Source organism: Phyllopteryx taeniolatus, chromosome 1 (genome assembly GCF_024500385.1).
Source record: "Phyllopteryx taeniolatus isolate TA_2022b chromosome 1, UOR_Ptae_1.2, whole genome shotgun sequence".
NCBI classification, from domain to species: Eukaryota; Metazoa; Chordata; class Actinopteri; order Syngnathiformes; family Syngnathidae; genus Phyllopteryx; species Phyllopteryx taeniolatus.
In genome coordinates this window covers 31,536,113-31,549,245 of record NC_084502.1, presented here as the reverse complement: position 1 = coordinate 31,549,245, position 13,133 = coordinate 31,536,113, and the positions used below count along the sequence as shown (strand labels likewise).

Below are 13,133 nucleotides of genomic sequence, written 5' to 3'. Positions count from 1 at the left end.
CATTCTCTCTGCGTGGAGGGCATGATTAACATATTCCTCCAGTGGGCCAGTTGCTAGGTTTATCCAATGTTTATCTACCCATCTGTTAATGTGTTCTTTTGAATTCGCATGTAAAGCATTTTTTAACTGCTGTTGGTAAGGGCCCTGAGGACTAGCATCCTCATTCAAGCCGCTGTTTGCTTTAAAACAAGCAGTCATTCTAACTCTATATTCTTCAAAAAGTTCGTCATCCTTTTGTTTCACCCTGTTAATTTCCGTGTAATTTGCTCTTTTGCGGAACCTGGCTGTGGTTCTCTCTATCAAACCCCTAACTCTATATTGTAATTCTTTGTCATCATGTGGCATTATAACACCATGGTGCTTTGGGTCCCAATCCCCTCGGCAAAGATGCCAATCTGGTCCCATTGCCGTCATCCAAACTTGTTGAGTCTCTGTCCCATTTAAATGATAAGATTGTCTAAGATTTTCTATTTCCTCAACAAACTGGACAATGTCTACTTTGTAAGGTGTGATGCCGGCTACGGCCTTTTTCACATCCTCATTTGTCCAGGTCCTATAGACCAAAAGAGTTTCTCTGCGATCTTCTTGTACATTCGGATTTGCCACTTCAATCATTGGAAATAAATCCATATCTCCCTCGTCTGAGGTTATATTTGTTATTTTGGGAGTGGGAGAAAATGTTTCTCCCAAATTTCTAGACCAATTCATTTGTACCCCTCCCGATCGTAAAATTCGTTGTGTTTGTGCCTCTTGAGTTGGAGGATTTTCATGAGGTGGCAAAACCGGGTACAATGGTGCTGATGCTTTTGTTTCCTTACTTTTTTTACAACTTTCTTCAATTATCTTTTTCTCGCTTGTTCTTATTATTGGTCCTGTCTCGTCATCTTCCTGTCTTTGAAACAACATATTTTTATGTCTACCTTCCTGCTCTTTTTGTTCATTTGTTAAGTGTTTCTTATTCTCCCTTCCTTTTTCTCTTTTTGACGCCATGTTTAACCAGAAGAGTAAGTCGTCAAATCCATCTTTTTGTATTTGTGATATATCATTTTTGTGTCGACACTTTATTTCGTTTTGAAGTTTCACTATTTTTTGCGAATTTAGCTGGCCAGCGAAACCGTATTTGGTTATCCACGTGTTTAAATGTTCTATTTTGGAAGGGTTTTGGAGTTGAACATATTTCCAATCTTTACATGTTAGGCCTATTTTTGGATCCGGTTTATTGTTGTTATTTCCCATTTTTGTGAATTTGGAAGTCAGTTCATTTGCACCTAGAGTGACCTAAATACTGACTTTATTCAAAAATGACAGGGTGACAATTAATGTCTGAGTTTTGGTAATTCTCAAGCTTCTACCCTAATTGGGGCGGAGAATTCTTGCCTTTGCTTCCAAACTCAGTTGTCACTTACAATCCTGTCTTATAAATTCATACTTTTACACATACACACGTTATTAATAACGTTTTTATAAACACACGAAAACACGGAAACACAGAAATACAGAAATACAGAAATACGGAATTTAAGTACGTACAGGACTCCGCCGTCCCCACGGATTTTATCGGATTCCGTCCTCCATCTAACTTGCCAGGGACTAGTATTACACAAGGTTTATTCTGCCGCAGACTTCTTCGTCGCGCAATTCATTCACTCTTTTATTCCTTTTTCCTAAAAATTTTTTTTAAAATTTAACTCACCAAAGTCGTCTTCAATCCTTGGATTGTCGTCAACCTCCAGATCCCAGTTGAGAAGTCCGAAGACCAGTCCCGGAAAGGGTCTCAAATGCCGTGGCCACGGTCTCTTAACTGGATGTCAGCTCCACAACTGGAATCTTCGGGTGTGTTGACATCCGGCTCGAAGGACCAATTTATGTTAGATTAATCTTACCCAACATTATAATAGACACAAAAGGAATGAAGACGCTTGTTACTTTTTCTCATGAGGAGGGCGTATGGGAGATTGTTCAGATCACAGTCTCTCAACACGCTCTAAACAATCCCCCCCCCTCGCTCCTGCATTTATTTGAAATAGGAGGGATTTACAATCATAATGTTCTAAGCAATAAGACACAACACAGAATATTTGATAATAAGAGGGTTTTTTCCCAGACATAGTATTTTAAGCAATAAGACACAACACATAATATTTGATATTATTCTAAGTAATAAGACACAACACAAAATATTTGATAATAAGAGGGTTTTTCCCCAGACATAGTATTCTAAGCAATAAGACACAACACATAATATTGGATCAACACCTGTCACGACCCGACCACATCCGATCACGTCCTTGGTCCAAGCGTCCTTCCATGGATGATGCTGAGTCTTCTTTTTGAAGGCGAAACATCTAAAATTGTCCATCATACTAATGCAAGCTAAGCAAATAAATGATAACTTCTATAATATATTTAACACAAATATTGCAATTGTTGTTAGTGGTGTCTACGCTATATACATGAAAGTGCCTTTAAGAGGCGGGGCCTGGTCAGGTGGGCATGTTACATTGGCGAGTCTTTGTGTGTCTGGGCTGTGGCTGACAGCATCTCCTATATCCTCCTGCATGTGCGCGTTTTACCGTCGTTCAATAAATGGTTGAAAAGTGCACAGGCAACTGTGGCTCTCCGTTCCCATATGCAATGGCATACCAGTAAGTATACTGTAAAACCCATGAAAAATGATCGCGATTTATTTATTTTTTTTTTTATTTAGTGGGGGAACACTGTACGACTACTCCAAGCCATCTGGAACAAGACATTGAGACAGCACATCGGGCACAATTAGACTCAAACACAACTTATTAGCGTCTTAGAAATAATCCTTGTATTTCTAAAACATGGACATTTAACATAATTGCTCTTTTACTCAAATCGTTGATGGTGCATGTATTGTGAAATCCTGTATCACAATTGTCTACAGTCGGGCATGATGAGACAGCATACACTCTTTGTGCAAAGTCCATTGAAGACAAGGAAGGTAATGTACAACACAAACTGGCCTCCATTATTCCGATAATCCATTTATTTCGAACAGGAGGGTGCGCTCTCTCATCATTTGCTTAAACCAAAGGTGTGGAATTCCCCCCCATCAGGGTCAATTCAATTTATATAAAGTCCTCAATATAAAGCTCTAGCAGGCCATGTATATACAGTATGCCGCATATGGAGTGATCATGTAGTGACGAATAGTATGAGGAGGCCTTTCACAAATGACACAATCTCGTTCCTTCCCAGTTTGGACTCGCCATAGACTCGATCCACAAAGGAAATGGGAACCTAAAAGAGAAGTCAATGAGTCAACCCATTTCTTTGTTTAGTCATGAAATAAGGCTCCATGTTCTTTCAGGTGTTTTCTGAATGCAACCGTCTGCTGACAGCGAAATGCATCTTGGATCGGATATCCTCAAGCAAAAAAACCCCAGACTTAACATTTAAATACTTTAATATTAAAAGGTGGCATTTGCAACTCCCGACCCAAAATAATGTCACTTTTTTTGTATGTATATAAAACTATCTGTATGACCTGACAGTAGATTATTATTAAAATGATCTTTTGAGAGAAAACAAATAAAATAATCATCCCTCTCTGGCCCCCTCTAATGCCTCTAATTTATTGTAATCATTATTTTAAAACTTGTCATGGCGTGACAGGAACAGCCTATCAGAGACTGTAGAGATAGAAAGCGTGACCAAAGGTTGTAAATCATTTGTGCCCACACACACACACGCAGGCAGCCTCACTGTCAGTATACCCGGCAGCCTACAGGAGACTTTTTTCTTTTTTTTGGCCGGATCCCCACCCTCACCCCACCCGGTTAGTTAAAATGGAATTTTGTTCAAGTTGGTGAGGGGTGTGGTTTTAGTGAGAGATGCAAGGGCGGGGGAAGGGAGAAGTGAAGTGAGGCTACATTCAAATCTCAAACTCCACCTTTCACTTGTCCAGTTGAGCAAATGTTTTTAGTTTTATGACACGAAATCATTAAATCAATTGAATTATCCTTTTTTTGGACAATATGCTCAATGATATGATGCCGGTCAGACATGGCAGGCCCAAACGTACTCGGACATCGAGTCCGAGTGGACCATGTTCCGCACCTCCATTGCTGAGGCGGCCGACCGGAGCTGTGGCCGTAAGGTGGTTGGTGCCTGTCGTGACGGCAATCCCCGAACCCATTGGTGGACACCAACGGTGAGGGATACCGTCAAGCTGAAGAAGGATTCCTATCGGGCCTTTGGTGCCTCTGGATTGGCAGACTGGGGTGGTGGTCCCCCTTTTTAACACTCCTCAGCCTCCCTGGTAAGGTCTATTCAAGGGTGCTGGAGAGGACGGTCCGTCGGGAAGTCGAATCTCAGATTCAGGATGAGCAATGTGGTTTTTGTCCTGGCCGTGGAACAGTGGACCAGCCCTACACCCTCGGCAGGGTCCTCGAGGGTGCATGGGAGTTCTCCCAACCAGTCTACATGTGTTTTGTGGACTTGGAGAAGGCGTTTGACCGTGTCCCTCTGGGAGTCCTTTGGGGGGTGCTTCGGGAGTATGGGGTACCGAACCCCCTGATATGGGCTGTTCGGTCCCTGTACGACCGGAGTCAGAGTTTGGTCCACATATCCGGCAGTAAGTTGGACTCGTTCCCGGTGAGGGTTGGACTCCGCCAAGGCTGCCCTTTGTCACCGATTCTGTTCATAACTTTTATGGACAGAATTTCAAGGCCCAGCCGAGGCGTAGAGGGGGTCTGGTTTGGTGGCCTCAATATTGCATCTTTGCTTTTTGCAGAGGATGTGGTTCTCTTGGCTTCATCAACCCGTGACTTCCAACTCTTACTGGAGCAGTTCGCAGCAGAGTGTGAAGCGGCTGGGATGAGAATCAGCACCTCCAAATCTGAGACCATGGTAATCAGTCGGAAAAGGGTGGCGTGCCCTCTCCAAGTTGAGGAGGAGATTCTGCCCCAAGTGGAGGAGTTCAAGTATCTTGGGGCCTTGTTCACGAGTGAGGGAAGAATGGAACGGGAGATTGACAGGCGGATCGGTGCAGCGTCTGCAGTGATGTGGACTTTGTATCGGTCCGTTGTGGTAAAGAAGGAGCTAAGCCGAAAGGCGAAGCTCTCAATTTACTGGTCGATCTACGTTACTACCCTCACCTATGGTCACGAGCTGTGGGTCGTGACCGAAAGAACAAGATCCCGGATACAAGCGGCCGAAATGAGTTTCCTCCGCAGGGTGTCCAGGCTCTCCCTTAGATATAGGGTGAGAAGCTCGGTCATCCGGGAGGATCTCAGAGTAGAGTCGCTGCTCCTCCACATCGAGAGGAGCCAGATGAGGTGGCTGGGGCATCTGATTCGGACGCCTTCCGGACGCCTCCCTGGTGAGGTGTTCCGGGCATGTCCCAACGAAAGGAGACCCGGGGGACGACCCAGGACACGCTGGAGAGAGTATGTCTTTTGGCTGGCCTGGGAACGCCTCTGGTTCCCCCCGGAAGAGCTGGATGAAGTGGCTGGGGAGAGGGAAGTCTGGGCGTCCCTGCTAAAGCTACTGCTCCCGTGACCCGACCTCGGATAAGCGGTAGAAAATGGATGGATGGATAAATCAAACAATCTGCTACAGTTGTTGTCAGGTTTGAAGCGTACTGTACATTGTGACTGCATGCACAGATGTTCAATAGGATTTAGATAAAGACTTCAGAATACTTAGATTTTTTTCAAAGCCATTTTTATCGTTTTTGTTCTGTATTTCGGGCCATTATCCTGTTGGACGACCCCTGACCTACAGCTGCAAGCTTTCTGACATTAGGCAGCACCTTTCCCTCCAGAGACCTTGATAGTTATGAGATTTCATTGTACCTTGTGCAGACTGAAGACACCCTGTGTCGGATTTAGCAAAGCAGCACGAGAACATGCAATGCTCTCTTCTTTATATGCTTCATTTTTGTGTCTGTAAACTTAGAACTGACGTGACTTGCCAAAAAGCTTCACTTTTGTCTCATCTCTCCAAAGGACATTCTCCCAGAAGCATCAAGACCAGTCGATCTACATTTTGGCAAAATTTAGTCTATTTCAGTGACAATTGAGGATATTTATTTCTTTTAATGGAAGGTTACCAACAACAAAGAAAATAATATCGTACTTGCTGGAACAAACATGGAGGCTCCATTATGTTCTGGGGCTGCTTAGCTACATCCAGTACAGTGTGTCTTGAATCTGTGCAGGGTACAATGAAATCTCAAACCTATGAAGTGAAATGTACTGCCCAGTGTCCGAAAGCTTGGTCTCAGTCACAGATCCTTCACCAGGATAAAGTACCTAAAAACACAGCTAAAATACCCACGAATGGCTCAGAGCAAAATATTAGACCATTCTGAAAAGTCCTGATCTAAATCCAATTGAACATCTGTGGAAGGAGTCGTGCAGACATGCAGTCAGGAAAAGGCACTCTTCAAACCAGAGATAGCTGGAGCACTTTGCTCAAGATAAGTGGGCCAAAATATTGGGACATTGAGTTACCAAAATAGTGTTTGCCTCAAAAGGTTGTGCAACATTTTAATTTAAGGGCAGCATAATTTTTGTCCAGGCTACTATCAAGATTTTTTTGTTGCTTTTTTTTCCCAGTTTCAATGGAAACCAACAATTTTGTCCACGTGTGCATAATCATAATAACCATTTGAATCATACCCCCCCACACCCCCATTAGGTGTGGCCCTCAGGGGACTAATCCCCCACCCCCAGTAAACATGCTCCATAGGCCTGGTGACTCACCTCTCCAACGGTGTAATTGAGCTGCCTGGCTCGGACAACCATTTCCATTTGAAAGACGTAACCTTTGGACACGCAACGCTCAACCAGACTCTCAAGGACTTTCTTCTTGTACAGTCTGATGTACACACAGAGAAAACATATCATTCATCTGCTATGCAACAGGAAATTATCCAGTTTCCCTCCATCAGTCCGAAAAAGATATTTTATGTCCTACAAATAATATACATTTGTTTATATATATATATATATATATATATATATATATATATATATATATATATATATATATATATATATATATATATATATGTATATACATATATATATGTACATACATATATACATGTATATACATGTACATATGTATATACATATATATATATATATATATACACATATATATAATACATATATATACACATATATATATATACATACATATACATACATATATATACACATATACACACATATATATATATACATATATATATACATATACATATATACATATACATATATACATATACATATATACATATACATATATACATATGTATTGATGGAGAACAAGAGCAATGGATAACAAAAACATTGTACAAACAGTATAAAAGATTAAAGATTAACAACTGCAATAAAGATCTGCAATATAGCGGGACCATGAAGCAAGAACCGCAATGTAGCGCAGGATTACTGTATCTGTATTCCGTGATGACAAGTTGCAGAGACTCATTGTTCCAAGGCTGAGACTCATTGTTTCCATAACATGTGCATCCAGGGACTCACATAAGTCTCAAATGTAAAATGATCTGTGAGTGTGTGTGTGTATATATTATATATATATATATATATATATAAATAAAAATCACGTAAACTCAAGGGACTTTTTTTTCTTCAGTCTATGACAAACCAAATAAATGAATGTTCCAAAAAGTCCAAAATTATTGAGGTGGAACTGCTCAAAAGTCAATGTTCTTTTATGTGTTAAAAAGTGTAACCTTTTGAAAATCTTCGACAAACTAATAGATTGCACCACAATTGCCAATCACAACCGTCGGTTTAAGAAGGAGGAAGTGATATGGAGAAAAAAAAAAATTCATAAAAATCTGAGTTTTTATGGCTATTTTTCAAATGTAACGAAAAATTTAATCACGGAAATTTCCATAAACAACTGTAATTTAATTACACACTGAAATGGATTACAATTACACAAATGTTAAATATAATAATATATGGTAATAGTAATACATTTATATTGGATAGTCTCGTTTCATGTAACTCGTTACTCCCCAACAGTGCCTTTGATATATAGATATTAAATGTCCCAGATTTTGCCAAATCAACTTTATCTTGTATTTGTGATGTAATATTGTCTCTATGATGCCTGAGTAAACGTGAAACATGAATTAAAATCGTCCACGCATTCCTGTGTTCCAGAGGTTTTTTTTTTGCCGAGAGGCCTGAAGTCAGGTCATTTGCATTTCTCAAGCTTATCTACGTCACTAGCGAAGATCTCAGCCTACCTCTCCGCTCACGACCTTAGCACCATTAACATAAACGTGTGCTCTCACAAGTGGGTCTTCTACACTGAGGCTTCCAATCAGAGCAAAGGGGGCGATCTTAGCCAAATATGGAGAAAGCAGATACAGAGGGGCCTTTTCTGGACACTCGTATGACAAATCAGGGTGTTTTTTTTTTTTTTTTTTTTAAATGAAATTGACACTTTTACACTAAGTCCATGTTAGAGTCACTTTATGGAGGTAAAAATAGCCAAAATATTGGACCTTTAAATTAATGAAATGAATTTGAGCATTGTTATTGCTGTAAAGGCAGAGTTTTTAATAAAGCTCTTCTATTGGATCTTATTTGAGGTGTTCCTAATGAAGGGTCCGGAGAATTTATTTTGGGCACACTGAAGCTCACCTGAAGCTGCCTGTGAGGTCTGAAGCACCAGGCCGCAACAGCACTTGAGTCAGAAAATTGGCGCCCCGACTGAGTGCGAGAGAAAGAAAATGAAATGACAGAGCTGTCTTGTCTGTGCACCGTGTACGGTCACATCCGGTCACATTTGTTACCTGATGAGTTTCCTACGCAGGTCCCACCCATAGACGCCACCGTTGCCTCGGTAGCGAGTACCCGACACCAAATCATAATCGCCTTCCTTCTGCTTCCTGAGCAAAGACACAAAACAGCATTTCCTTTGTATGGAGCTTTGAACTAACATCTAACCAACTACTACCAACATCTAGCATGATACACATAATGTGTTAATAAAATGCTAACATACGAACAGTCAGTTTGCTAACACTGAGAATGCCAGCAATTTGCATGAAGAACATGCTCAGAAAGACAGAATTATAGGTAGAATCTTGCCTTGTTGAGAGGTATTCCCTCATAATGCTGAGCAGATAAAATTTTAACATGCAAACCACTAGCGTACCCAGTAGTGATTGATTGGTACTGTATGAGAGTATTTCGAGTTACGAGTCGTCGCTTGGTTTACTTTTTTGCTTTGTGTTGCGATCTTAAATTCGTTACTGGCAAGCTTCCGATACAACCCCGCTCGAGTTATTTGAAAAGAAAAACTCATTCAATGCCAAGAACAACAAGGGTTGTTCTTTAGGAACTAAACGTTCAGTGCCAAGAACGACTTTTTTTTTTTTTTTTTTTATACTGCATTGGACACAGGAGGGGCTCATGCAATTCATTCGTCAAGTATTAGACGTGGGAAGCAGTGTACTGAGGTGCTACGGCCAACAGATAGAAATGATGCATCATTTTAGATTCAATAGCAAGTTTTCTCTATTCCACCCGTTCAAACAAAAAATGGCTGCGCTGTTGCTGAGCAGTAGGGACAAGTCGAAGCAATGATTTTAGACTATAACCCCAATTCCAATGAAGTTGGGACATTGAGTTAAACAAATAAAAACAGAATACAATGATCTGCAAATCATGTTCAACCTGTATTTAATTGAATACACTACAAAGACAAGAGATTTAATGTTCAAACTGACAAACTTTATTGTTTTTAGCAAATAATCATTAACTTAGAATTTTATGGCTGCAACACGTTCCAAAAAAGCTGGGACAGGTGGCAAAAAAGACTGAGAAAGTTGAGGAATGCTCATCAAACACCTGTTTGGAACATCCCACAGGTGAACAGGCTAATTGGGAACACGTGGGTGCCATGATTGGGTATACAAGGAGCTTCCCTGAATTGCTCAGTCATTCACAAGCAAAGATGGGGCGAGGTTCACCTCTTTGTGAACAAGTGCGTGAGAAAATAGTCGAACAGTTTAAGGACAATGTTCCTCAACGTACAATTGCAAGGAATTTAGGGATTTCATCATCTACGGTCCATAATATCATTAAAAGGTTCAGAGAATCTGGAGAAATCAGTAAATGAGTGCGGGTACTAGACGGGCCTGCCTGCAGCCCAGACCTGTCTCCCATTGAAAATGTGTGGCGCATTATGAAGCGTAAAATACGACAACGGAGACCCCGGACTGTTGAACAGCTGAAGCTGTACATCAAGCAAGAATGGGAAAGAATTCCACCTACAAAGCTTCAACAATTAGTATCCTCAGTTCCCAAACGTTTATTGAATGTTGTTAAAAGAAAAGGTGATGTAACACAGTGGTAAACATGACCCTGTCCCAGCTTTTTTGGAACGTGTTGCAGCCATAAAAGTGTTCATAGTTTATCAGTTTGAACATTAAATATCTTGTCTTTGTAGTGTATTCAATTAAATATAGGTTGAACATGATTTGCAAATCATTGTTTTCTGTTTTTATTGATGTTTCACACAACGTTCCAACTTCATTGGAATTGGGGTTGTAGAACAGATAATATGTGTGTATAGATTTCAGAACTTGTGTTGTGCTAGTAGTGGAAGTATGTGTTATAAATGTGAGAAGTACAACAGATATCTATGACGTCTACGCGTACCACGATCGCCATTTATGTAGTGTCTTTGAACAATACAGATACTGACTGTATCTGGTGAGTTGCATCATTGACAGTAAATTACAAATTACAAAATACAGTATTATTTTGAAATCAAAAGCCATTCCTAAATGCTGTTTTAGCCAGTTCATGAAATAAGAACAATGTTCAAATGGAGCGCCACAAAACCAAAAAGTATGCATAAAAGTCACTGTATGCTTATTTAAAAAAATACAAAAAATAAAAAAAAATTCTCAGCTTTCTGGGAGAAATTGCTGAATTTAGTAAAACCTACCTATATTCTACTGTTGCTTACTAAGAAACGGAAAAATAAACTTTTTTTCTGCTGAAAGAAGAGAGTTTATTGCATTTGTTAAATTCGGTGTATATATAATCATCGAACAATATTCTTGAAAAATCTGTCAAAATGCTCTAAAATGGCTGGCACTCTTGAGGTTCCATTTTTCAAAATGGATGGCATTGAATGACTAAAGGTACTGTCATGCTCTCGCATGTGGCCAAGGAGAGCCACAGTCACCAATGTTCTTTCAGTCATTTATTTATCGGGACAAACAGCCAAACACACAAATACAAAGTCAACTACTGAGAGAGGACGAAAATATGAGACAAGATTTAAAGTTATACATTTAAAGTCTACAGGATGCAAAATAAAAAGTCAACGTGATGAGACCATAGTCATCATGATGAGATTTAAATTCAGCAATTGGCGTGAGGATCGCGGTTAACGTGAAGTTAACATATAAACATCAACAATTGATGAGAGCACATCCTGGCATAGGAACAGAGCCCCACATGATCGCTGGCCATCAAGTAAGTGTGACAAATCGTGACGACTTTGTATCTCCTCAAGATGACTTTAAAAATAGTGTTCTTTCGACTTTAAATGTCGCCATGATGACTTTAAACCTCGTCTCATCTTTTCTCTCTCTCTCTCTCTCTCAATAAGTGACCCTCATAAGTCATTATAATTTTTCTTTATTAAAAACACACGTCCCAAAAAAATGTGGTGGCTTATTTGGAACTGGGATGCATTAACGGCATTTCAATTCATTTCAATCGGTAAAATTGTCTTGAATCAGTAAATTTAGTCTTGGTCACAGAATAAATTAAACCAATAAGTCAAGATACCACTGTATAGCGGTTTTAAAATAAAAAAAAAGAAAATAATACTTACTCAATAAATTCTGGGATGAATTTGGGCTGAAATAATGAAAGAAAATTAAAAAAAAAGACATCACACATACACATTGCGTGACTTATTACATTCTCATTGACATAGTAAACTTGTAGGGCTGCACTCACATGATGAGAGAGATCAGCATCCATGATGAAGATGAAATTTCCTGTGGCGTGCTTCATGCCGTGGATGTAAGCGGTGCCTTTATTTATTTAAAAAAAATAAAATAAAATTGGAGGGGGGGGGGGGGGTTATAGGTGTCCATTTGTACATATAGCGTATTATCATGCTTTTTACTTTTAAATCAGTTTTGAACTAACCCAGGCCTAACTTCGTTGCTCGTGGCCGGAGAAGCTTGATAGAGAAAACAAGTATGGTATGTTAATATACTACGTGTAAAATGACAATGTATTTCTGAAATTAAATGAAAAAGTGTTCCAAAAAGAACTTACTATTTTGTCCTTTCCATATATCGTTTGGAGCTGTTCGGCCACTTCCAATGTCCCATCGGGGCTTCCGTCGTCAATGACGATAATCTCGTACTTGTAACCACTGCAAAAGCAAATTCAACTGAATGACTAAAAAATGTCAAGCAAAACATAAAAACTTTACATTCAACGTATATGTAGAATAATCTATACATAATGACATTTAATAAGAATAAAAAAAAAACGAGGGGCCGGACCGGTTTAAGTGACACCTCATCACTGAATCGTTTCGCATGTAAGCGCCGAGCTCACCAGCACTGCAAGTTCTCCTGAACTCACCTTTCATCGAAATATTTCACCAAAAGCCACACAATCAAAGGGAGGTTTTCCCTTTCGTTATAGGTGGGCAATAACACAGAATATTTATCTCTATCGTTTGGCTTCAAGTGTGAAGTCTTCCTAGCAAGCATGGCGACGTCGCTCCGTATTTACCACTGTTAAAGTTAGCCAAATTGACACATCACTTCCGGTTTAGTAATTTCAAAGTAATTTATTACTGTGACGATGAAGTGGAAGCTTTTCATTTCTACCTGTAGTTGGATTGAAACCGTTACATTGACGAACCTCTATTAACTATGTATACTTGCTCTTTGTTGCAGAAAAATCAGAGTAAACGTCACCAAATTGTACTCAATGTCATCACTACCTATTATTCTTTTAAGGTTTCTGCTTCTGTTGGGCGTGATGAATTATCGACCACCTGTAGAAACGTCGGTGTTCTTAAAAATTGACACTACTGGAAATAATTACTAACTACACTAG

General features: G+C 39.8%; 1 protein-coding gene across 1 annotated transcript; it reads right to left on the bottom strand.

Annotated features, from left to right (window-relative positions):
- Positions 1-991: 991 nt before the first annotated feature.
- dpm1 (dolichyl-phosphate mannosyltransferase subunit 1, catalytic) lies at positions 992-12,822 on the bottom strand. Its single transcript, XM_061789025.1, has 9 exons — positions 12,651-12,822; positions 12,336-12,435; positions 12,204-12,237; positions 12,009-12,085; positions 11,881-11,906; positions 8,816-8,911; positions 8,664-8,732; positions 6,741-6,855; positions 992-3,270 (listed from the first exon to the last, which is right to left on the bottom strand). The coding sequence occupies exons 1-9, from the start codon at positions 12,779-12,781 to the stop codon at positions 3,166-3,168; spliced, it is 753 nt and encodes a 250-aa protein (XP_061645009.1). The 5' UTR covers positions 12,782-12,822; the 3' UTR covers positions 992-3,165.
- Positions 12,823-13,133: the final 311 nt, after the last annotated feature.